This window comes from Saccopteryx leptura, chromosome 2 (assembly GCF_036850995.1).
Source record: "Saccopteryx leptura isolate mSacLep1 chromosome 2, mSacLep1_pri_phased_curated, whole genome shotgun sequence".
Classification (NCBI taxonomy): domain Eukaryota; kingdom Metazoa; phylum Chordata; class Mammalia; order Chiroptera; family Emballonuridae; genus Saccopteryx; species Saccopteryx leptura.
In genome coordinates, this window is record NC_089504.1 from 81679760 (window position 1) to 81706394 (window position 26635).

The window sequence follows — 26635 nt, forward strand, 5'->3', positions numbered from 1 at the left end:
CTGCCTCCTTCCCCCCTCCCCCACAGGCCACCCCCCACACCTCCCCCGCACGCCCCCTCTCCCTCCACCACCCCTCCCCCTCCACACCCCTCCCCCTCCCCCACCCCTTCCCCACCCCCACTCCCACCCCATCCCCCTCCCCAAACCCCCCTCCCCCACCCCTCCCCCCACCCCTCCCACACCCACCCTTCCCCCCACCCCTCCTCCCTCCCAAACCCTCCCCCACTCCTCACCCCACCCCCGTCCCCCACCCCCAAACTCCCCCACACCACCGTCCCCCCCACCTCTCCCCTCAACCCCACCCACACTCCTCCCCCACCCCTCCTCCCCCCTCCCACCCCCCTCTGACCTATGGTCCTCGCGAGCAACTTCACGTGGGGAAGCATGACTCCAGTGCTGAACCTAAAGAAATATTACTTGAGGATTGCACTGTACTTGCAGGACAAATTGTACAGCACATGTGCCTGGACAGCAGTCCACGTGGAAATCCTCAGGAACTTTTCCTTCCTTAACAGACTTACAGGATACCTTCAAAACTGAAGCTCTCTCAGCCTGTGCCTGTGGGAACAAACAATGCTGACCATGGCTTCTCTTCAGGCAGTCTTCAACCAGTCGCTCTTGACCTGACAGAGCTGCCTTTTAAAGAACAGCTGCCGATTTGTCCATGTCCATTTACACTTGTAAATTTCAAAATGAAAGTTTTTTGAAATTAAGCCTACTTGGTAAGTTTTGAGCTGTTGTTAGTGAAGTCCCCCTGGGGGCCCCGGGGCCCCCCCTGCCTCCTTCCCCCCCTCCCCCTCACGCCACCCTCCCCCCTCCACCACCCCTCCTTCTCCACCACCCCTCCCCCTCCAGCACCCCTCCCCCACCCCACCCCTCCACCCCCTCCCCCTCCCAAACCCCCCTCCCCCCACTCCTACTCCCACCCTCCCCTCCCCCTCCGCTCCGCCCACCCAAAGCCTCCCCCACTCCTCACCCCACCCCCTCCCCCACCCCCAAACTCCCCCACACCACCCTCCCCCCCACCTCCCCCCTCAACCCCACCCACACTCCTCCCCCACCCACCCCCTCCCCCCTCCCAGCCCCCTCCAACCTATGGTCCTTGCGAGCAACTTCACGTGGGGAAGCATGACTCCAGTGCTGAACCTAAAGAAATATTACTTGAGGATTGCACTGTACTTGGAGGACAAAATTACAGCAAATGTGCCTGGACAGCAGTCCACATGGAAATCCTCAGAAACGTTTCCTTCCTTAACAGACTTACAGGATACCTTCAAAACTGAAGCTCTCTCAGCCCGTGCCTGTGGAAACAAACAATGCTGACCATGGCTTCTCTTCAGGCAGTCTTTAACCAGTAGCTCTTGACCAATCAGCACTGCCTTTTAAAGAGCAGCTGCCGATTTGTCCATGTCCATGTACACTTGTAAATTGCAAAATGAAAGTTTTTTGAAACTAAGCCTACTTGGCAACTTTTGAGCTGGTTTTAGTGAAGTCCCCCCGGTTGCCCCTGGGGCCCCCCTGCCTCCTTCCCACCCTCCCCCCCTCCCTCTCACGCCACCCTCCACAACTCCCCGCACGCCCCCTCCCCCCTCCACCACCCCTCCCCCTCCACCACCCCTCCCCCACCCCATCCCCCTCCCCAAACCCTCCTCCCACCCACACCTCCCCCCACCCCTCCTTCACCCACCCTTCCCCCCACTCCTCAACCCACCCCCTCCCCACCCCCAACCCACCCCCTCCCCACCCCCAAACTCCCCCACACCACCCTCCCCCACACCACCCCCCTCAACCCCACCCACACTCCTAACCCACCCACCCCCCTCCCCTCACCCACACCCCTCCCCCCACCCACCCCCCTCCGACCTGTGGTCCTCGCAAGCAACTTCACGTGGGGAAGCATGAATCCAGTGCTGAACCTAAAGAAATATTACTTGAGGATTGCACTGTACTTGGAGTACAAAGTGTACAGCAAATGTGCCTGGACAGCAGTCCACATGGAAATCCTCAGGAACTTTTCCTTCCTTAACAGACTTACAGGATACCTTCAAAACTGAAGCTCTCTCAGCCCGTGCCTGTGGGAACAAACAATGCTGTGCATGACGTCACTTCAGTCAGTCTTCAACCAGTTGTTCTTGACCTGACAGCACTGCCTTTTAAAGAACAACTGCAGATTTGTCCATGTCCATTTACACTTGTAAATTGCAAAAGGAAAGTTTTTTGAAACTAAGCCTACTTGGCAAGTTTTGAGCTGTTGTTAGTGAAGTCCCCCCGTGGTCCCGGGGGTCCCCCCCTGCCCCCTTTTCCCCCTCCCCCGCATGGCACCCTCCTCCCCTCCCCTGCAGGCCCCCTCCCCCTTCCCCACCCCTCCCCCCCTTCCTCCACCCCTCCCCCACTCCCACCCTTGCCACTCCCCCACACCACCCCCCTCACCCCCACCCACCCTCCTCCCCCACCCACCCCCCTCCCCCCTCCCACCCCCCTCAGACCTATGGTCCTCTCCAGCAACTTCACGTGGGGAAGCATGACTCCAGTGCTGAACCTAAAGAAATATTACTTGAGGATTGCACTGTACCTGGAGGACAAATTTTACAGCAAAAGTGCCTGAACAGCAGCCCACATGGAAATCCTCAGGAACTTTTCCTTCCTTAACAGACTTACAGGATACCTTCAAAACTGAAGCTCTCTCAGCCCGTGCCTGTGGGAACAAACAATGCTGACCATGGCTTCTCTTCAGGCAGACTTCAACCAGTAGCTCTTGACCAATCAGCACTGCCTTTTAAAGAACAGCTGCCGATTTGTCCGTGTCTATTTACACTTGTAAATTGCAAAATGAAAGTTTTTTGAAACTAAGCCTACTTGGCAAGTTTTGAGCTGTTGTTAGTGAAGTCCCCCCGAGGTCCCCGGGGTCCTCCCCTGCCTCCTTCCACCCCTGCCCAGCACGCCACCCTCCCCTCCCCCGCACGCCCCCCTCCCCACCTCCATCCCTCCTCCACCCCACCCTTGCCCCTCCCCCCTCCCCCAACCCCCTCCTCCAACCCCCTCCCCGCTCCCCCACCCCTCCCCCCAACCACACCTCCCCTTCCCCTCCCACCCACCCTCCCCCCACCACCCTCCCACCCACCACTTCCCTCACCACCACCCATCATCCTCCCCCAACCACCGCCCTCCCCCTCACGCCACCCTCCTCCCCTCCCCCGCACACCCTCTCCCCCCTCCCCACCCCTCCCCCACCACCACCCCTCCCGAACCCCCACCCCCACCCCACTCCCCTCCCAAAACCCCCCTCCCCCCACCCCTCCTCCCACCCCCCACCCAAACCCTCCCCCACTCCTCACCCCACCCCCAAACTCCCCCACCCCCAAACTCCCGAAAACCACCCTCCCCCCCACCACCCCCCTCAACCCCACCCACACTCCTCCCCCAGCCCCCCTCCCCCCTCCCACCCCCCTCTGACCTATGGTCCTGGCAAGCAACTTCACGTGGGGAAGCATGACTCCAGTGCTGAACCTAAAGAAATATTACTTGAGGATTAAACTGTACTTGGAGGACAAATTGTACAGCAAGTGTCCTTGACAGCAGTCCCCAATGAAATCCTCAGGAACTTTTCCTTCCTTAACAGACTTACAGGATACCTTCAAAACTGAAGCTTTCTCAGCCTGTGCCTGTGGGAACAAACAATGCTGTCCATGGCTTCACTTTAGTCAGTCTTCAACCAGTTGCTCTTGACCTGACAGCACTGCCTTTTAAAGAACAGCTGCCGATTTGTCCATGTCCATGTATACTTCTAAATTGCAAAATAAAAGTTTTTTGAAAATAAGCCTACGTGGCAAGTTTTGAGCTTTTGTTAGTGAAGTCCCCCCGGGTCCCCCATGGTCCCCCCCTGCCCCCCTCCACCCTTCCCCGCAGGCCGCCTCCCCCCTCTCCCCACCCCTTCCCCACCCCACCCCTCCCCCTCCCCACCCCCTCCCTCCTCCCCCGTCCCCCAACCCCCCTCCCCCCTCCGCCATCCCTCCCCCCACCCACCCTCTCCCCTTACTCCCCTACCCCCTCCCTCCTCCCCTACCCCCCACCCCCCTCCCTTGCAGTTCCAGAAGGGCAGAGACGATATAAAAGCGGCCGCCAGATGGCTCCCGACAACCGGCGCGAGGGACAGCGGGACGGATTCAGACCGTGCGGCAGCAAGGGCGCCCCGCTGCCTGCACAGAGGACCAATCTTCTACCGGCCCACCATGGTTCGCATTTCTCGGCCTGTGACTGTTTGCGGGGCTTCCATAGATACCGCTGCAGCGGAAATCTTTCTCAGGCGGCGGCAGCCAGAGCAGGGTACCGGGCGGCAGTCGTGCACTCGGACTTAAAAGAATTCCCGTAGTCGCCGGCAGGCGAAGTCGCCCCGGCCGGTCCAAGCTTCCCAGCGGTGCACGAGCTGTTCCTGTGTCCCTAGGGCCCTAGAAAATTTTCGTTTTCAAGGTGTGCAATAGCTGGGAACATTGGGAGACACAAGCGGCCACCATTTTTCTCAGCCAAGTTAGCAGAACTCAGCGGCGAGGAAGAGGACACCGGCCAGCGAGTCACCCTGTCAAACAGTCTTGGTAATGATCAGTGTGTATATCGCAAGGGAAAAGGATATTGGAAGAATGAGTGCCCCAAAAGAGGTATCAAAGTCCCAGGTCTGGAGACGCAAAGGTGCTAGTAGGCAAGGGAGAAGATTCAGACAATAAATGGTGAACCCCAGAAGTTCTTTCATTACAGCAACCTATCAATGTTATTGCCCAGGAACATCAAGTAAAACTAACAGCGGGACATAAGGCTGTGGACTTTCTTAGTGATATCGATGCCACTTACTTGGTTGTTAATAATAATAGCCCATGACCAGTGCTGTGTGTGTGTGTGTGTGTGTGTGTGTGTGTGTGTGTGTGTGTGTTTCTGAAGTGAGAAGTGGTGGGCGGCAGACAGACTTTCGCATTCGCCTGATGGGATCCACCCTGCATGCCTACCAGGGGGAGATGCTCTGCCCATCTGGGGCGTTGCTCTGTTGCAACTGGAGCTATTCTAGCGCCTGAGGCAGAGGCCATGGAGCCATCCTCAGTGCCGGGGCCAACTTTGCTCCCATGGAGCCTTGGCTGTGGGAGGGGAAGAGAGAGAAAGGAGAGGGGGAAAGGTAGAGAAGCAGAAGGGCGCTTCTCCTGTGTGCCCTGTCCGGGAATCAAACCCGGGACTTCCACACGCTGAGCCAATGCTCTACCACTGAGCCAACCGGCCAGGGCTACCAGTGCTTCCTGACCGGCAGTAACTGTCACCGGGATCTCCAGGAAGCCTCAGAACCAATTCTTCCTTGAGTCATTACAATGTACTGTTGGGGACACTATACAGACTCAGAAGTTTCTGTATATTTGTTTATGCCCGGTTCCATTATTAGGATGAGATTTACTTGCCAAGCTGTGTGCACAAATTACTTTTGTGCCTGAACAGCAGCAGTTGCATTTCCAGATTCTGCCAGAATACGCCTGGCAGTTGCTAATGAAACCATGGAAAAATTTCAATACTTCAGAATGTCCTTGGTGGAAGGAGCTGCAGGAACAGGTAAATCCAGCGGTATGGACTTCAGAATCACCAAGGTGAGCAAACAGGCAGTCCCAGTCAAAATTGAAATAATGCTTGGGGCAAGAAATCAAACAAGTAGCAATATTCTTTGTGAAATGAAACCTTAGAAGGTATATGCTCTCTCATTCAGAAATTTGAAGAATATGGACACATTAGGGCTTGTCACTTGTCCTTATCTGTAAAGAAACCTCATTCTGATGAATACCAGCTTGTACAAGACTTAAAGACTATAAATGATACGGTTCAAGATATTCATCCTACAGTCCCTAATTCTTAGGCATTGGTTAACAACATACCAGAGTACAGTCACTGGTATTCAGTATTAGATTTGAAGGATGCCTTTTTTCTGTATTCCGGTAGTTTGAGACTCCCAGCCCTTGTTTACCATCGAATGGCAACACCCACAATCCAAGGCCAAGACTCAATACTGCTGGATGGTGTTGCCACAGGAATATAAGGACTCACTTATGATTTTCAGTGAGCTCCTAAGTCAAGATTTGAAAGACCTGAAATTTGAAGAAGGTGTCTTGTGGCAATATGTAGACAACCTCCTGATCACTGGGCCATCATTCTGACAAAGCTGAGCCAATACTAGAGCCACCTTGAATTATCATATTTAGCATCCTGTGGCTACAAGGTATTGGCACAGAAAGCCCAGATCTGCCAACAGGCAGTAAAGTTTCTTGGATTTTTACTAGAACCCAAGGAAAGAAGCCTAATGGGAAACAGGAGAAAGGTTATAATGCAGTAGAAAGTTCCCACTACAAGAGAGCAGTTACAAGGTTTAATAGGAATGGCAGGTTACTGTCATCTTTGGAATCCTTCCTTTGGGCTTATTGCAAAACTTTTACATGAGGTTTTAAAAGGGCCAGAATTTAGCCCTGTGAAATAAACAAAAGAATGCACTCAGGCTTTTGAGACTTAAAGCACACTTAGCCTCCACACTGGCCTTAGGACTTCCAAATTTATGAACACTTTTTTCAACTACATATCCCTGAAAGGCAGGGAATTACCCTTGGAGTATTGTCTTAGATGCTAGGAGATGTTACACAACCCATTGCCTATTTGCCTAAGACCATACTGGCAGATAGGACCATACTTCCACAGAATGGCCTGAGTGCTTAAGAGCTGTAGTGGCTACCTACGAATTGTCACAAGAGGCTGAAAAGTTTTGTTTAGGGCAGCCTATCACCATTTATGTACACCGTCAAGTATTAATGTTATTAGACCAAAAGGGAAATCTGTGGCTTACTCTGGGGCTAATGGGGAACTATCTCATCCCTGCCTCCCTCTTGAGAGAACTCCATGCTCTCCCATTAATACTTGACTGCATTGAAATCACTGATGTAATTTATTACAGTGGAGTAGATCCACAGGATCATCCCCTTGAAGAGGCCGATTGAACTTTATACACTGATGCAAGCAGTTTTATAAGAGATGGGAGCAGAAAAGCTGAGTATGCAGCTGTACATCTTGAAGGTTTAGTATAAGCAAATGCTCTACCACCAGGAACTTCTCTGCCCAAAAGCCTGAACTAATCACATTAACAAGGTCACTAGAGTTGTTATCACAGAAGAGGTAATATACTTACTCATGATAGGCTTTCCTAATTTTACATGCATACAGTGCAATATGGAAAAAAAACGGGGACTACTGACTAATATCAATAAAAAGGATATTAAGCATGCTGTCAAAATTCTAAATATATTAAAGGTGGTTCAGGTCCCCCTATAAGAAGCAGTAATGCACTGGCCCAGATATCAAAAGGAGCGTACTGATGTTGCCAGAAAAAGTAATTTAGTTGATTGAGTGCTAAGGCAAGCTGCTGCAGGGGCACTCATATTGCCTTTCATACTTGTCTTGGACATTACAATTTGACCTGAATTATTTGGCCACCACCCTAGAAAGATCTGAGAGTAACCTTGGGCTCAAGCCAGCAACCTTGGGCTCAAGCCAGCAACCGTTGGGCTCAAGCCAGTGACCATGGGTCATATCTATGATCTCACACTCAAGCTGGTGACCTCACTCTCAAGCTGGTTTGCTAGTGCTTCCTGGTCAAGGCACATACAAGAAGCAACTTCTACAAGGCAACTTCAGGGTTTTGAACCAGGGTCCTCAGCATCCCAAGCTGACACTTTATCCACTGCACCACTGCCTGCTCATCCCCTTTAAATGGGATGAGAACATTTGGGTGTATGTACCTAGCTAAAAATATACTTATATTTTTTTACTTCTGTCTTACAGGAGGAACTTATGTACAACAAATTACACCATGATTTGTAGGTGTCTGTATTCCTCTAGAAAGTCTCCAGAATCACACTCTGCTTCAATATATTGATAAACCTATTACTTACAATGAGATCTATGATCGGGGGCCTGTTATTCCAAGGAAAGACAATGGAATGTTCTCTCTCAAGGTAGCCAAAATAGCTCGGGCTAATAACTTATTTTCTCAGGCTGCAGAGCAAGTGACCCCTTGCTGAAGGCAACAACCTTGAGCTCAAGCCAGCAACCTTTGGGCTCAAGCCAGCAACCATGGGGTCATGTCTATGATTCCATACTCAAGCTGGTGAGCCCGACCTCAAGCCAGATGAGCCTGTGCTCAAGCTGGTGACCTTGGGGTTTTGAACCTGAGCCCTCTGCGTTCCTGGTCGACGCTCTATCCACTATGTCACCACCTGGTCAGGATCCTAATATTCTTAATGCTCTGATGTATTAATATTACTGCCTGTTTTTGTAGCCAATGCACCCTCTTTGCCGCTCCCTAATTCCAAAATAACCCCAACTGTCCCTTTAATGCCAGGTAGCATTGACCAGCAGAATAATGACCATTTTCATATAAAACTAATCTCATAGAAATGAATTTATTACTAACAATGGGGAAAGTAAAAGGAGTTGTGGAGGGTAAGTGTTTAACATTACATAATGTATCTTACATAATTTGATTTTGTCTCTCCTCCACAGATACTTGGCTAAAAATTGTTTTGCAGTATTAGATGGCATGATGGATCACTCATAAAATCTGGGACTAGAATAGATGTCTTGATATAAATCAAATGATCTCTAGGATGAAACAACCTGACTGGACAACCTGAGGGGACATATGTCAAAGTCTTTGAAGACAATTTCGAAAAAGCTTTACAACCTCCATCCTTGCTTGGCTAATTACATATATTTATGCTTTTAACTGTTACTAACCACTTTGAAATCACTATAAAAGGCCCCACCTGAAAAAAAAAAAGATGTTAAGGCAAAGTTTAAGTCTGAAGCCCTCTGCCTTCTCAAAAGGCTGGACATCAGATTAAAAGCATATTATCTCAATTCAAATTTTGTCTGCATATTGGTTTACAGTGAAAGGCAGCAGGTGTTTTGCAGTTATAAGAAAACCCAAGGAAGTGGCAAAACATAAATGCTCTGATATTGAATTGACCAAAAAGCGAGACAATTGAGGAAAGGTAACTAAGTAGGTGTTGGGCAAATAAGTTATAAAATTTGTGCTATTTGGTTTTGCTCACTTGATTGTTAAAGATGGCACTGCCCATGTGAATGGCTGTTGCCTAGGTGATAATATTAATTACCTTCATGCTTGGGAAGGGGCTTGGTTATGCTAATGTGTGCTGAAGGAGAGGTTTTTGCGCCAAAAGGTTTTAAAAGGTGGAGCTAGGAGGCCATTTTGAAGAGGAGTATACAACGTTGTTCCAGGAAAGAGAGGCCACGTGATTGCAGAAAGAAGGCAGGCAGTGGAAATAGAGGCATACAGAAGGGACTAAGACTAGTGGACCTTTGAATCTAGGAAAAAAACAGAAAGATTTTCCTGGTTGTGGAACGGGAGGAACGTGTGAGTGGGTTTTGGTGCCCCATGTGTTTGTTTTTTACTCGTTGGCCAGTATGATTCTAGAGCAGTGTTTCTCAACCTTTTTTGTGCCATGCCCCACCTTAACCTTTCTAAAATTTTTATGTCCCCCCCTATGTAACCTACATAATTTTTAACATTAAAAAATTGATTTGTTCACTTAATAAACATAAATGATAGGTTCTAGGAAGAAATCACTATGAAATTGTTAACAAAACACAGTAAGTAAAATTTCAAAACATATAATGAAAAACAAATTTAGATTCCAAATAATTTTAATACAGATTTTTCTATATTAATTTATTATTTTAATTTAGTGTGATCCTTGCGCTTGATGCTTGCTGCACAGAGATTTTATATTAGGTTCCAATTTGATTAGCTTTAGTCTCAAGTCTCCACATTGTGTTATATCCAGCCGATTTCTTTTTTTTTTACCAGTAAATCATTTATAGCACTAAATGCACATTCAGCTAAAAATGAAGATGGAAACGGTAGAAATAGTTTTCTTGCACATTTGGTTGAATTTGGGTATTTGATTTCTGTTTCCTCACAAAGCCATGCCATCGCTCCTTTGATATTAAATAAAGCTTTAACTGACTCATCATTTTGCAATTCTGCGAGTTCTTCTTGATACTGCATATTTGATATATCAGACAAATCCACTAACATTGGCTGCATCATCCATGTTGGGAAATCAATTTGTTTTAAATCAGAAAATCTTTCTTTTAAATCAGCCGATAGAATATTCAAATGATTGACAATAACAAGTAAAGCGGTATCAGTTACTTCACATTTTTGGAGCCAATGAAACTGTTTAAAGTTTTTGTTGTTAATATGTTTCTGACATAACTCAATATTGGTAATGAAACCAAATATCTTTGCTTTTGCATCAACAAGAGTTTTATTTGTTCCTTGAAGTTGCTTATTTAATATATTTAGTTTTTCAAAGATATCGGCTAAATAACTCACAAATACTTTACCATCTATTGTTAACAGATACTTCATTTCAGGTTTGTCGCTTAAAAAATCACTAAAAGTATCAAACAATTCCATAAATCTTTTCAAACAGTTTCCTTTAGATAGCCATCTGACTTCAGTATGAAGTAAAAGTCTCACATGGTCTTCATTTTGTTCTTCACAAAATAGCTTGAAAAGACACATTTGGCACTAGCTTTAATAGCATTAACACACTTTATTACTGTATGTAATACTTCATTCAGAACAGGCGAGATGTTTTTAGCTACCAAATTTTCCCTATGAATAACACAATGCTCAAGAATCATTTCTGGATTCGCATCTTTCATCAATTTTAAGCAGCCATTTTTCTTGCCCATCATATTGGGAGCACCATCTGCAGCACAAGATGTTATATTTTTCATTGGTATATCATTGACATCTAAGTAGTTTTTTTAGCTTATTATATATCTTTGGAGGTAGTGGTGCTTTCTAATCTTTTACAGAACATTTTTTCAGCAAAATGTCCTTTATCAATATATCTTACATAAGTTATCAATACTGCCTCACTGTCTCTCAAAGTTGATTCATTCATTTGCAAGGAGAATTTTCTTGTTTTCAGCTTTTCAATAAGTTGTTTTTCAATATCCTCACTCATTTTGCCTGTTCTTCTGCTAACAGTATTGTCACTGAGTGGCATAGCTTTTACATCTTTGTCATCTTTTTCAAGAACCGTTTTAAGAAATGCTGATATTGATGGTTTTATTAAATTCTCTCCTATAGTGTGATTTTCTCCAGTTTTAGTGATGAATAAAGAAATTTGATAACTAGCCTCAAGAACACGATTATTAGTTGAAGTATGAGCAGTAAATAGAGACTTTAATGTAGTTCTTTTTTCAAAATTTTTCTTTAAAGTTTTAAAGTAACTCAAATCTGAATTAATATGAGCACTATGTTTTGCCTTCAAATGCGCCTCAAGACGACCTCGTTTCATTGATTTGTTGGTCAAGCATTGCTGGCATAAAAGACAAAAAGGAATCCGCTCATCGTGAACAGCGGGTATGAACCCAAATTTTAAATATTCCTCCAAATATAGATGAGTTTTTTTCTTGCTTGCACCACTCATTTTACTATGGGCTACAAGAAATAAAAATAAGATCAATTAAAAACTAATACTAAAATATGTGTTAAAATATATTCAATGTGACATAGAGTAAACGTATACTAAAAATTCATATTTATTTAACACATTTACTACACTACCACTGCAAATCAAAAGGTATCTATATTTTTTCCACTTGACAAAATTTTCTGGAAAGTTATGCTTCTAAAATTAAAATTGTCGTGCATGCACTATTATAGCCCCAATAATATTTATAAAATATTAGTGCTTTCTAACCCCGATGCAAGAAGTACTTAATAAAGAGTTTAATATTGAAAAAATAAAATCAAATACTTACCAATTATATCTATACAATATATATATGTATATTTATTAAATCAATGAGCTTTTACAACAGTTTTGACTGATGCTTATTTCAAATTAACACCAACTGAATGATGTGAAACACTACAGAAGTTGCGATGGGCCAATTAGGTGAGAATAACTGCATTGTTTAGCGAGTTTTTAAAACGTCCGGGGTTCCTCGCGGCAGATGGCATACTCCGCGGTGAACCCAGGACGAAGTTTACTTGACGACGCCAATCACCCAGTTGATATTTTGGTCTCGTCAAACGAAATTATACTTAATAATTATTTACCGCAATTATTTAAGAATTGCATTTTTTGTTAAATTTGGCACCGATATCTAGCATTGCATTTAAATGGCCCGGGGCAAAAGAGTTAAAGTCTTGTCCAGTCCATTTTCAAATTGCCCGCCTTAACTATCGAATTGCCCCCCTGTGGGGCGTGGGCCCCAGGTTGGGAAACACCGATCTAGAGTAAAGGAAAATGGCCCATCATTTCTTGGCTCTGCTGTTTGATTACAATCTGCCTGAAAAATGTGAACCTACACGGGCCAGGCAGCTGTGATGGTGGTCACAGCTACTGGCTATACAGTAGGCATGGAGGCTAAAGGAAATAAGAATTATTGTTAACAAGGTCTGTTTGTACAGAATTCTTTCATTCTCAACTTTCCGTCATTTTAAATTGCCTGTAGTTCAAAACAATATCCTGACTGTTCTTTACATCGGAGTCTTTGTTGCCATCTGGTCACTTTTGGATAGTTTCCAGCTCACTTGAGCATCGTAGCCATGGGAGGATAAGACTGGATTCACTCAGGCATGGAACTGTGCCAGAGGAGAGGCAGGGACACAGACAATTGTCAGTCATTGGTAGAATTTAAGAGAATGACTCCAAAGGTATTTCTAAGACAGTGACTATCTAAAGGTAATGCAGTAGGAGACCAGCTGAATTTCAGTTTCTTGGCTGGGTGTTTTGAGGTGATAGGGAAAAGGAGGGCTTGCTCACTTGCTTGTTTATTTTTGTGGACAAAGGTAAAAAACTCTTAGTGTGGAGGTTTTCTGTAAGAAGATCTGGCAGGATGGGAGGCTGTGGGCCAGAAATCCCGAGAATCTGTAGTAGCTCAAACTCGGGCCTTTTAAGAAATAGGAAGAGAGGGGATTTTAGCTTGTGTCCTCCTAGCAAGTGGCACCTCAGTAGTAACGACAGAGGTTTCCAGAATCAAAACAGCCATAAGAAATGATGACATCAGATCATTTACAATAACATGGATGGACCTTGATAACGTTATATGGAGTGAAATAAGTAAATCAGAAAAAAACTAAGAACTATATGAATCCATACATAGAAGGGACATAAAAATGAGACTCAGAGACATGAACAAGAATGGGATGGCAACGGGTAGGGGATGGGGGGAGGGGGGAGGGGGCGAAGAAGGAGAGAGGGGTTGGGGGAGGGGAGGGGCACAAGAACACCAGATAGAAGGTGACAGAAGACAATTTAACTTTGGGGGAGGGGTACACAGCACAATCAAATGTCAAAATAATCTAGAGATGTTTTCTTTCAACATAGGTACCCTGATTTATCAATGTCACTGCATTAAATTTAATAAATAAAACAAACTGAATTACAGGAGACAGCAGCCCCCAGTAGCCCCCAGGGTAGGCAGCCAGTGGCTATCCTCTCCTGGGTCCCAGTCACTTCTCCCCCGCCCCCCTCACCCCATCTCTCCAGTCCTCTTCTCAGTAAGAGAGGTATATGGGAGGGTGGCCCTAGAGGGGAGGGCCAGGAGGGAAATTCGGGGTGATTCATTCCAAAGGACCTCCCTCAATGGCTTCATTTACATGCAGAAAGCTCTCTGGTAAAATCGGAGCCTTTGACCTCTCCTAGGGCTTCTTCAAGTCCCCCGCCCTTAGACTGCAACTTCCAAACTCCAGGGAGGGAGAATGTTAGAGAAACTGGCCCAGTATGGAGTGCAAGTGTCTCCTACAGATCCCAACCCAGGAAAATCACTCTCAATCATGTCAGAATAACGGGTGGGGATGAGGATGGGGGCATGGAAGGGTGAGGGGCACGAGTCAAGGGTCAAAGGCAAAGTAAACAGTAGATCTCAGCATCTTAGATTGAATGAAGAAGTGGGGGAGGGGAACTCAACTCTCTCACTGAGTGAACCTTGACTCTTAAGTCCTAATCCCAGAGTTGTATTAAAAATCTAACAGAAAAAATGAACAGGACTAGGAGGATGTAAATATTCTTAATGCCAATGAACTGTATGCTTATCACCAGTTACAATGATACATTGTAGGCGATGTCTATTTACTACTATTTAAAGAAAACAAACCAACAAATGAATCAAAACCTGCATATGTGGAAGGGGGTCATCTGCAGCGTGAAAAGCCAGGGTTCAGCAACATGAGTTATTTCTGAAGAGACTGAAAATTGCCAATGACAGTAGGAGTAATTTAAAAAGCAAGACAGGCAGGAAGATCTTTACCATTTAAAGGTAAAGCTTATCCTCCTTGCTTTTCACAGCATTTATAGCATGAATCAATGTGTAATTTTGGAATCAAAATAGAAAGTAGTGCCAGAGATCTTTGAAAGATTTATTCTCCATGTGCCTCTGACTCCCTATCTCAGTGCAGCACCAGGTGGAAGCAGCAGTTTTCCAGTGTCAAGTGCCAGCATGTGAACGTGGCTAAGCCTCCACCCTCCCTGCCAGCTGATTCCTGGGCTGCCGCTGTCAAGACCCCCTGAAGCCCAGTCTCACACAGAAACGAAGTCAAGACAGAGAGTGCATCATACCCGCATACCTGTGACAGGAAGGAATCCAGCTCATCTGTGCCTCCCTTGAGGTAGTTCCATGTCTGATTATAAGAGGAGGAGGAGGCTGTACCAGTGCTGGACTCACATTTGCTCAAAAAACCCACAGAGCACATCCTGAAACATGAGGGAGTGGAAAGTCAGCAGCAGCTTGAGAATTTAGAAGAACAGAGACATTTAAAGCATGGACTGCATGGGGCAGGTCTATGGGATGAAAACCATGGGAATGGCCAGCACTGAGTTCACTGTTCTCCAGATCATTCTGATTCACAAATGAGGAGATTGAAGTGGATGCTGAGAGCACAGAGTTCTCCCACATACACGTGGTCAATAGCAGTGTCTCCAGCACAGGGACATGGATACCTCAGCAGCCTGCTGAGTATTGGAAACATGAGGGTGACTCCAGTGCCAGCTCCAAACTTGTTTCTATTGTCAGAATAATCTACTCCCTTAAAACTATTTAAAAATGAATGTTGGCTACTTTTCCTTAGAATTTAATGTCAGTTCAATTGACTCATGCCACATCCCTTTTGCCATACTAAACGATAGACAGTAATCCTTTGGCATTTGAAGTACAACTTGGAACACTTTATCACCTCACCTTTCCTGCTCTGTGATTTTAGACGATGGCCTCTTCTTGGGTCATAAATCCCATGTCTACTTCTATCCTTCACTTAACTATTTCTTTCAGAGAAGTCAGTATCTTGAAGGTCCCTAAGGTTTTGATCTTTAGTATCTTCAGAATAATGCATCCCTCTGGATTCATATTGCTCTCCAAAGAGTGGTGGAAATGAGTATAATCCAAATGAGGTTATTGAGAAGGTTGAGTTTGTTATTTCAGAGATTTAGAACAGTGGTTGGTCTTTATTTAGTATGTAATACATTTCAATGTTGTCATTTAAAATATTATTGCCATTATTATTATAGTGATTAAGACCAGAAATTTTAAGATCATTCCACTTCTTTTTCTTAATTTGAGATTTCTGTAGATAGGCTTTTCATTGCCTTAGTGCCGTGATGGCAGACCTTTTTATGAAAACCGCCCACTTTTGCAGTGCTGGTCAACCTGGTTCCTCCCGCCCACTAGTGGGCGTTCCAGGTTTCCTGGTGGGCTGTAGCGGAGCAACCAAAGGGCACCACGATTGGCCCACCATGAAAGCTGGAATGCCCACTAGTGGACGGAAGGGACCAGGTTGACCAGCACTGCAAAAGTGGGCGTTTTTTATAAAAAGGTTCGCTATCACGGCCTTAGTGGATTCATTAACTAGATAGAGCACTCAGACAAGGTTTAATATCCACCATCTTCCCAGAGAGGGTTCCTATTCTAGTAATAGGGATTGGGATTGCCAGTCTCGAGGGTTGCCTGCAGTGACTCCTTGAAAATTGTAGAAAAAAAATGATGAATCTCTTTGCCTTTCTTTTACTCCTCTTTATTTGTATGAACCTCGGGATGAAATAGAAAGTAATGCCAGAAGAGCAAGACAGAATATGCCCAGTAATCAGCTATGTAATAACTCTATGGTTATTTAAATTTACAATGAAATTATCAGGGATAAGTAAAAAAAAAAAGAAAAAAAAAGAAGCTATTCCTCCCTGACATAGTACCTTGAGACTCACTACCCTGCATTCTGAGCATGAGACAGAGTTGGTGAACAAAGAAGCCCAACAGAAATATGCAGACTGACTGAACAGTGAAGCTTACTAGTGTCTGTATTAAAAGATTCTGTATTAAAAGATGAGAGACGTCATCACAGAAACTCCTGTGCCCAGCTAAGATTTTGAGCATAACAAGTGTTCAATAATTTAAATGAAGTGTTGAAACATAAAAGCTGTACTGGCAAAATAAAAATTATTAACATAGTAAGATAAAATGACTGCAGTTGGATAATTAATTCCTCCTGCTACTCAGACAAAATAAACTTTCACTATCAGCGTTGAGGGCTGGGGATGCTGATACCTGAGTCATTTGACAGGAGAGGAGGAGGTCACCACTGAGAACCAGGGGCCTTCACACAGACACTCCAGGGAGTAGGGCAAGGATCCTGAGAGAGTATTTTTCCAATACAGACACAAGCCCCTCCAGAGTAGGGGAATTCTAAAGACCTCAGGGTCTGGACAGCTTGCCCTCAGTGAGTGAGTCAGAAGGGTTTGGGTCGAGGACACTCTGTCAGTCCAGAGGAAAAGGGTTACTAGATCTGATATCTCCCCGGTGAATGAGGTGGAACTGGAGAAATAGAATTATCTTGATATTAGAGCCTCCACACCTACACGCACCAGAAAAGAACCAGGATTCATGCTGGAGGTATTGGCTCAGCCTGAGAAGCACTAACCAGCAGATACAAAGTGTTGGAAAGAAAAGGTGATGATTATGTACATTCTGACCTAGAGGTCCCAGTGAAGCACAACCACATGGACCCGCTTGAATGGGTTCTAGAAGGAAGAGAAATGTCCCAGAAACTCATTCACAAAAAATCTCAGCCTCTGCCGTGATATAATCAGTAACCAAAACTCAGTCCTGGTTCTAAAGAGCTTGTTTACCATGCATGGTCTGCTAAGTTCCTAACAAACTACACAAACCCACAGGGCTGAGGGAGCCTCTCTCCCTTATGTAAAGTAAAGAGGGCAAAAATGTTACACAGGTCCTAGGCAAAATTTTGTTTCTAACACAGAAAATAGCATTATTTAGGTAATAAAAAAATGTACATGAGAATGTGCGTATGTGTATTTCCACATCTACATACACTTCTGACTTCAGGACAAAAGTGTTTTTCATTTGACTGAGATGTATCCATTTGAACTGACACATCTGAATTCTGCTAGGAAAATTAAGTGGAAAAATTAATAATGTAGATTATGACATCTTAGACCACCTGGAGAACTAATAAATAAAAACAGAAAAAGAAAGTAAAAGTGCAAAGAAATGTTTAGAAAATGAAAATTTGTGTTCCCTATTTAATGGCCATGCCTAGAAAGGAGGTCATCAGAGAACCTAGTAGGGTCCAAGGTTGTTACCAGACTCCCAGCTCAGCAGGGCCAGCAGCATCCTTGTTTGCCCATGGCTCTCCTGCTCTCTCTACTCTCAGCCCTGGTGGTGTTCAGCTATGGCCCTGGTGGATCTCTGGGCTGTGACCTGCCTCAGAACCACATCCTGCTCAGCAGGGAGAACCTCGTGCTTCTGGGCCGAATGAAGAGAATCTCTCCTTTCTTCTGTCTGAAGGACAGAAAAGACTTCGGATTTCCCCGGGTGACAGTGGAAGGCAGCCAGGCCCACAAGGCCCAGGCTCTCTCTGTCCTCCATGAGATGCTCCAGCAGACCTTCAACCTCTTGCTCACAGAGCACTCCTCTGCCGCCTGGAACACGACCCTCCTGGACCAACTGCGCACGGGGCTCCACCGGCAGCTGGAAGACCTGGACACCTGTTTGGTGCGAGAGATGGGAGAGGAAGGATCTTCCCTGGGAATGCAGGGCCCTACCCTGGCCGTGAAGAGGTACTTCTACGGCATCCGTCTCTACCTGGAAGAGAAGAAATACAGTGACTGTGCCTGGGAAGTTGTCAGAGTGGAAATCATGAGATCCTTCTCCTCAACAACAACCTTGCAAGAAAGGATAAGAAATAAGGACGGAGACTTGGGGTCACCTTGAAACAATTCTCACTGATGAATGTGCCAGACCACATTTGCACTTATGTCTTGGGCCATGTCAAAGATTCTTATTTCTGCTTTTCTCACTGAATTAATTGTATTAATTTAGCAATTATTTTGTTAGAATATTAAGCAACAAAATGTTACAAAGTTCAGCTTCTGTGCATGAGTCTCTAAGAGGTGACTTCCATGATTTAGTTTTTGTTCATTATTTATTTATTTATTTATTTATTTATTTATTTATTTATTCTTTCATCCCAGCATATTCATATATTTATACATCCAATGTATATATTTTTTAAATTGTCCTACAATTCATAAAAATTTATATAAAAATTTGTTTACTTTTATATTATTAAATTTGCATTCTCTTTTATTCTTTAAATTCTTATTGGCCCTGGCCAGTTAGCTGTCGGTTAAGAGCGCCATCTCAAAATGACAATGTTGCAGGTTCGATCCTCAGTCAGGGCATACAAGAGAAGCAACCAACGACTGAGTGGGACAACAAATGAATGCTTCCTTACCCTCTCCCCACTCTCTCCTTTCTTCTATCTCTATCAATAAATAAAAAAATTAAGTCCTGGATGAATAGCCCGGTTGCTTGAAGCACTGGCCCAGAGTGTGGATGTTGCGGGTTCAGTTCTTAATCAGGGCACATACAGGAGCAGCTTGATGTTCCTGTCTCTCTCTCCCTGCCTCCCTCAAACAATAAATTTTAAAAAATATTTTCAAGAAAAACTTCTTGAGCTCTTTTATTCTGAAAAGTAAAATTCCTATTTTTGCTTTCTTCTATATATAACTTTTTTTTCTATATAACTGTTAGAATAGCATTTGTCTATTAAGTCCTATAGAAAAATTTTATCACTTGTCAGAAATTGCCTATTAAAAGCTGGAAATCCACAGAATTGAAGGCCTGGGAAATATGCAATATGCTCAATGTTTTGAACTGGTTGTAAATGATTTGTATCCAGTGAGCAAGGAGCAGGGGTAGTAATATCTGAATGAGTCATCTAGAGAGAAGTGGGAAAGATATATGGCATTTCCTGGATGATCCTGGCACCTGGTTCTCTTCTTTCCACCCTCTTTCCCGTCCTGCTTTACTGAATGCTGTCACTCCAGTGGTGGGGTTTAGCTGGTTCACAATGGTTTAGCCAAATGTATACCTAATTTTTGGTTGAATTTGGAGAACCGGTTGTTACAATGGCACTTGTAATCAGGGTTCTCTCTAAGGTGGGCACCTGGGTAGCTAGCTGCTCAATGAGGAAATCACAAATTTACATTCCTTACTTTTTTTAAACATTCATCTGCGCAACAGCATATTCTAAGCTCCCGTAGTAATGTTCATTCTGTCCATAGGTGAAAAGTTGCAAGTGAGCACACCAATCAAGAAGCAATATGGAAGTGTGACCTGTGGTGGTGCAGTGAATAAAGCATTCACCTGGAATGCTGAGGTCACTGGGTTGAAACCCTGGGCTTGCCCAGTCAAGACATAGAAGAGAAGCAACTATTATGAGTTGATATTTCCTGCTCCTCTCCCCACTCCTTTTCTCTCTTTCCTCTAAAATCAATTTGAAAATATTTTTTTAAAAAAGAAGTAATATGGAAACTTTGATTCTATCAGAAACATCTTTAATAACAGTTTTATTGTTTTTTGTCAGATGTTATTTAATATTTTCATTAATATTTTAAAACTTTTTTATAACATAATCTAGTTTTTTGTACCTCTTTTATTGTTCTTATTTAAGTATAAAATGCATGAAACAATAAACTACCTTTTGGTATATCTTTTTATTTATATATATATAATATAATATAAATATATATATATTATATATATATATATATATACTTAAAACAGTCATTAGGGCAGAAAACAGGATGTTAAATTCTTTGAATCCCAGCACTGAGTCACTCCCTTACCCAGTCCCTTCACTCCCCCACCTCACTGCCCAGCGGCACAGGTACCCTGCTTCTGTTGTGTTTCAGCCTCTAGGTTTCTGCTCAGAAAGCTGAAGGGAGAGAGGGAAAGCTGAGTGGAAGCTCTGTGTTCTTTTTTATTTTTTTAAATTTTTTATTTATCATTTTAGAGAGGAGAGGGGGAGAGAGAGAGAGAGAGAGAGAGAGAGAGAGAGAGAAAGAAGAGACAGAGAGAGAGAAGGGGGAAGGAGCTGGAAGCATCAACTCCCATATGTGCCTTGACCAGGCAAGCCCAGGGTTTTGAACCGGCAACCTCAGCATTCCAGGTCGACACTTTATCCACTGCGCCACCACAGGTCAGACCGAAGCTCTGTGTTCTTCAAAACCATTTTAGGCAGGTCTCTTTCTGTGAGTGTCCTGATGTATATTTTTGGGTCGTGAATAAATGCCATTGTTACAATTGTGAAATAGGTGCTGATGTAAAGGAAGTCAGCTGAATTCACTTTATTGTGCATGTTTTGTGTGAATTTCTCAGATAACAGGGAGAAACATCAATTTGGGAGGAGTTTCTGAATCTTTGCCTTAGATGACCTAGCCAATGCTTTAGTTTGATTTTCTATAAATTGTGGGTAATATTTTTAAAATTTATTGATTGACTTAGAGAGAGAGGAAATGAGAGGGAGACTGAAACATCGATCTGTCCTTGTGTGTGCCATGACTCGGGATCAAACCCACAACCTTTATGTATTGGGAGGATGCTCTAACCAATGAGCAACCAGCCAGGGCAAATTGTGAATAATATTTTTAATACATTTTGGTCCTTTTTCTTTCTCTTCTCTATGACTTAGTCTTCATGGACCAGTTTATTTCTTTCTTTCTTTTTTTACAAAGAGAGAGAGAGTCAAAGAGAGGGATGGACAGGGACAGACAGACAGGAACAGAGAGATGAGAAGCATCAATCATTAGTTTTTTGTTGCGCATTGCAACACTGTAATTGTTCATTGATTGCTTTCTCATACGTGTCTTGACTGTGGGCCTTCAGCAGACTGAGTAACCCCTTGCTGGAGCCAGTGACCCTGGGCTCAAGCTGGTGAGCTTTTGCTCAAACCAGATGAGCCCATGCTCAAGCTGGCGACCTCAGGGTCTTGAACCTGGGTCTTCCGCATCCCAGTCCAATGTTCTATCCACTGTGCCACCACCCAGTCAGGCCATGGACCAGTTTAAAAGCAAAAGAAAAGCTTGGCAATTCTGGATTTCCTCTGTGTCATTCTTCGATTGCGTGATACCTTTCAAATATTAAGATCCTTTCTATTAATATACAGTGTGTTATAGAATATACACATTTATATAATTATCTAAGTGTAAAATATCCAAATCTATATAAGTATATATATGTATACGCAATGTATATAAACATCTATATATATATATATACATGTGTATAATATTTCCTTTTCATTCTGTTATAGTGTGTGAAAAATTCTCCTAGTAAGCTTTTCCCTGTCACTTTATTCTGAATATTTCTGTAGCCATACATTATTTCCTTCCCATGAGTTGCTAACATATTTATGAAACTATAGCCTGACCGGTGGAAGCTTAGTGGATAAACTAAGCAGCATCAGCCTAAGATGCTGAGGGCCCAGGTTCAAAACTCCAAGGTCAGTGGCTTGAGCGCAGGCTCATCCAGCTTCAGCATGGATAACTGACTTGAGTGTATGATCATCACATAATTCCATGGTCGCTGACTTGAGCCCAAAGTTGCTGACTTGAACAGGGGGTCACTGGCTCGGCTGGAGCCGCCACCTCCTTTCTCCCTGGTCAAGGCACATATAAGAAGCACTCAATGAACAACTAAAGTGCCTCAACTATGAGTTGATGCTTCTCATCTCTCTCCCTTCCTGCTTGTCTGTCTCTCTCTCTAAACACACACACACACACATACACACACACACACACACACACGTATGTGTATATGGAAAGTACTGGAGACCCTGGAGGTAAAGCCAGCACATCTGCTACACACAAGCTGGTAATGAATCCAAGAGCTTATTGTGCAGGTGTTTAGGTGCTTTCAAGTTCTGATTTGACTGGTAGGAGCCTGCATCAGTCAAAAGACTTAATTTGCGTAATAAGCAAAAGTGAGCATCAAAGCCTGTGAAGTTATAAAAACCTGCAGTATTTGAAGAACTTGGAATGTAAGAAAAAGGGAAATTTTTGGTATACAAGTCTCTTGCTTTTCAGATTAATGGATGTCAAATGTGTTACATTTCAGTTACTGATGTGTTGTTTGGCCAGGTAGGAGGTCTGCTGGTTTAGACTGTAACCACGGGCGCTGTTACAGGGAGGCTTCTCTACTGTCAGCTACATTTTAAGGCAAGTGTCAGGCTGGTGGCTGATGACCTAGCCAGGTTGATATATGAAATTATCATCACCAAGACTGTCCTGGAGAAAGAATGTTCATATTTTCAGCAGCCTCTCTGCTTCCTGGGAACAGTGAGATTCCTAGAATGTTAAGAGCTCAAACTGTGGAGCCAGGAGGCCTAGATTCCAAAATGTTGCTCTAATCTTGGAAATGTTAATATTCCTGTGGTCCTGTTTGCTTCCTCATAAAATGGGGATAATGAAAGGAATTACATCTGCCCATCTTGTTCACTCATGTGAACTAAAGTGAGTAGAACAAGACTGCCACATGAAGGGCCTGGGGAAACACCTGTTTCATAAATGCATGCACACAAAGGAGTGTTCAGAAGGATGATCCACAAATGTGCTTGGACAGTAGGTGCTCCAAAATGTTGTTCTTATTTACAATATTGTCATAATTTCCCAGCTGAATCATCTTGAGTATTAATGATATTGAGCTGCCCCAAGTTTCTGCATGGATGCACTAACCATGTGAAATGCACATTGAGAAGGACCCAACATCCATCACTCTGCCAGACAGAATGAGTAATTTGGTGTTCTTATCTAAAGTGAGTCTCTTGTGAGTTTGTTGGTATTATTTTCTTTCCTTGTTCCAAAACTGATTATATTGGGGGGAAAATGAAAGAATAATTATGTGGCTTGTTTTGCAAAGATGAAGGTTGGCCTTGGTACAAGAATTACTCTCCTTTAAGCCCCTGCCTGAGTAATCAGCTTATGTTCTTTCTTTACCTCTACTGTGACCTACTCCCTCCCCTTGGCTATGAATTCAGTTGCATTGAATATACATAACTTACATTTTGTCATTTTGTTACTGAGAGTCAGACTTTTGTTCTATTCAGGCTTCCAACGGTTTAGAAAAGGGTTACTTTTATCAGGGAGGACAAACCTCATTACCCAGTCCATCTAATTAAATGCTAATTTCATTCCAAAATAGCCTCACAGACACACTTTGAACATCTGAACAAAGTGTCTGGGCACCTCATGGTCCAATCAAATTAACACATAACATTAACCATCACAAGAATCTAAAATAAAATAGTGTGAAGCCTAGTGGATTACTCAACTTGTATGTCTATAATCCCAGGTATTTCATTTTCGGTTATATCCTTTCAACTTGACTTAAAGCCACATGTGAACATTCTCTGGAACACTATGTGAGTGACTAAGGGTTTAACGCTAAGATTTGTTTTGGTCACAGAATCCTTCCCTTCTACAAAGAAGGAATAGCACAACATTTATATACAATTTTTGACAATGGAGAACACTCAAGATGTCTATATGATGTGAAAGTATGTGCACCTAAGTGAGTTCCATGACTTCTCCCCCAAGTTGGTGGTGTGTTGTTCGGATGGATGAAATACCCCACAAATCACTTTTACTGGAGCCCCAGATTCATAGAGAGCCTTGCCATTTTCACCCGTGCCTCAATCCTCCCCCTAATTATGTTATTTTTCTAGAACTGAGTTCATAAATGTGCACTACAAGGGCAGTTCAGACCTCAGCCTTCCCCAACAAATTTTATAGTGCGAATAGCATCTAAACCTTAAGTCCAGAAACACAGGCTACTTGGACTAATCCAAGTATAGCATCATCCACTTGCAGAGCACTGAGCTAGGCCTGCAGAAGATCCCCACCCCATGTCCTGCACAAAGTTAGAGATACTATAGGTCTTTAGGGTTGTTAATAAAAGTGATAAATGTAATAAGCTTAACAATGTTGTGCCAATAAAACTGGAAACTACTATCTTGCTGCATTTTCTCTCCTGGGTTCTTCCTGTCTTCTCAGGTGAGCTCTGCACGTCTCTAGTAGGCATCTTCTTAGTCTTTCCCTCCACTTGCTGCATAATAAGGGCGATTGTTATCATTTTCCTATAGTATAGTTTGCTCAGCTTAAAAAAAGGGATAATGAGAATACTACATTGCATGCAAGATACTATCACTTGTTATTAATATATTCTCCATATGATCAGAACATAACAACTAATAAAGTTATTATAATTAACTGAGTAAATTATAAAAAGTATTAAGGACATGTTATGAGAATAGTTATGAGAATTATTACTATGACAGGTGCATACAAAAATTTAAAAGCCATTATATCATGCCCCCCAAAACTTGTTATGGCACATTTGTGACTTGCTCAGCTCATTTAAATGAGCTAATTAAATTTTTCATCCCCCCAAGTTGAAATGAGTTAAATTTTTCATTATGAAAAATTTAAACCTCTGTGAATTAAAATAGGGTAACCATTTTTTAGTATTATATGAAGGTATATACAAAATTTTTACTTCAACTATCAAGTGAAGTATTCTTATATCTATATTAAACAATACATTAAAAACACCAAATGATATCCACTGAACATCAGTATAAAAGACAAACAGTGCACATGGTGCCTAAGAGATTTTAAGTAATAAACGATGTAACATTAAGTACAAACCCACATTATGCTGAAATGGAAAACCTCTTGATACAAATAGATTATGAATTTTTATGAAACTTATTCTTATGAGAAGACATTTTGAAAAAAATACAATTCTCCAATGAAAAATCATGGTTATAGATAAAGATGAATGCTTACTACAAAACTTGGGCTTAAAAAAAAGAAGAAAAGAAGATTTTTGTAAGGTAAAATAAATTATTTAAGGGAGTCACTAGGTCATAAGATATTGCCCAGGATAAGCAGAGAATTAATTTTGAAATACTATTAATGAGATAAGCAGAGAATTAATTTTGAAATACTATTGATGAGGGTGTTTCCCATTAAGCCAAGAAATTATACTAAAGTCTAGTTTTGGCATAAATAATATATTTTAATTTAATGTGAGTTTTAATACTTAGTTTTAAACTTTAAAATATTTTTTGACCCCTTTAACGCTGTTGAAGAAATTAACTATTAAAATTGAGTGCATTACACACACACACACACACACACACACACACACACACATTTTCCTTTAGGTCTCAGACGTGCCCCCAGATTATTCCACGGTAATATTGACTATTTCGTGGGATTCTGTCCAGATTGCAGATGTTTTCCTCCTTTCCCTGAATTCGCGTCTCTCCTCGAGAAATAATCCTGAGTCTGAACACCTACCATAGCACACTCTGATTTGGAGACGTGAACCCCTGAATAAATTGGCATTTTTCTAGGCCGATGTGGCTAAAATGCTTTCCGAGGAAGGAAAGATGACCGCAGGAGTAGGTCCAGCTGAAGGTGAAAGCCCGGGTTTCCCCGGTAGCCGCGCCGCTCAAGGCCAAGGCTCTGGACCTCGAGGCTTGTCCTGCTGGATGGTATCTCAGTTAGGTTGTTACGGCCGGTTCTAGCGCCCCCTTCCGGCCGCTGTGCCTCAGCGAAGGAAACGCTGCACGCTGAGTGGTGGCAGCCCACCGAAAGTTTCACTCAGGCCCTGGTGAAGTGCTCAATTTCGGAACTCCCTAGTCTCTTTGCTGATGGCATGGGTGATGTCCTCTTGAATCCCTCACGTTTTCCCCGTTTCTGTAAGCTTTCTTATATGTTCCCTGTCATTCCCCATATTCACGTATGTTGCTAGCATATATATTTGCCCTTTTTAATCCCCAAGACCCACTAGCTTAGAGTTTTCAATAAAGGAATCATAGTAATGTTTGTAATTCATATCACATTCTGGTGCTGGGGCAAATAACCCTCATGGGCTTGTCTTCCATGCTTCTTATATATTTGCCATAAGAATTGAGTAATATATTTGAAACACGTGGCATGTTATTTTATAATTACCATTAAAATTTTGTTGATTATATTTTAGACTCAGACATCATTACCAATCAATCATTTCATTTCTTTTATTATATAATCAAAATACTTTGCTATTTGGTCAATGATCTACACATTTTGAAGTGAAAAGACATGAATGAAAAGTTACACTTTGTAACCAGTGAAGTAAGAGTCAATAAATAAACTCAATGTGTTAAAAATAAGGCTTCACA

The 26635-nt window shown here is 43.3% G+C and overlaps 1 protein-coding gene across 1 annotated transcript; it reads left to right on the forward strand.

Annotated features, from left to right (window-relative positions):
• Positions 1–17745: 17745 nt before the first annotated feature.
• Positions 17746–18333, forward strand: LOC136393037 (interferon omega-2-like). The gene has a single exon (XM_066365704.1). It carries the CDS (start codon positions 17746–17748, stop codon positions 18331–18333), a length of 588 nt encoding a protein of 195 aa, XP_066221801.1.
• The last annotated feature ends 8302 nt before the right edge of the window (positions 18334–26635 follow it).

Coding starts and splice junctions, on each gene's coding strand:
- LOC136393037 (XM_066365704.1), top strand. CDS start 17,746: ATGGCTCTCCTGCTCTCTCTACTCTCAGCCCTGGTGGTGTTCAGCTAT.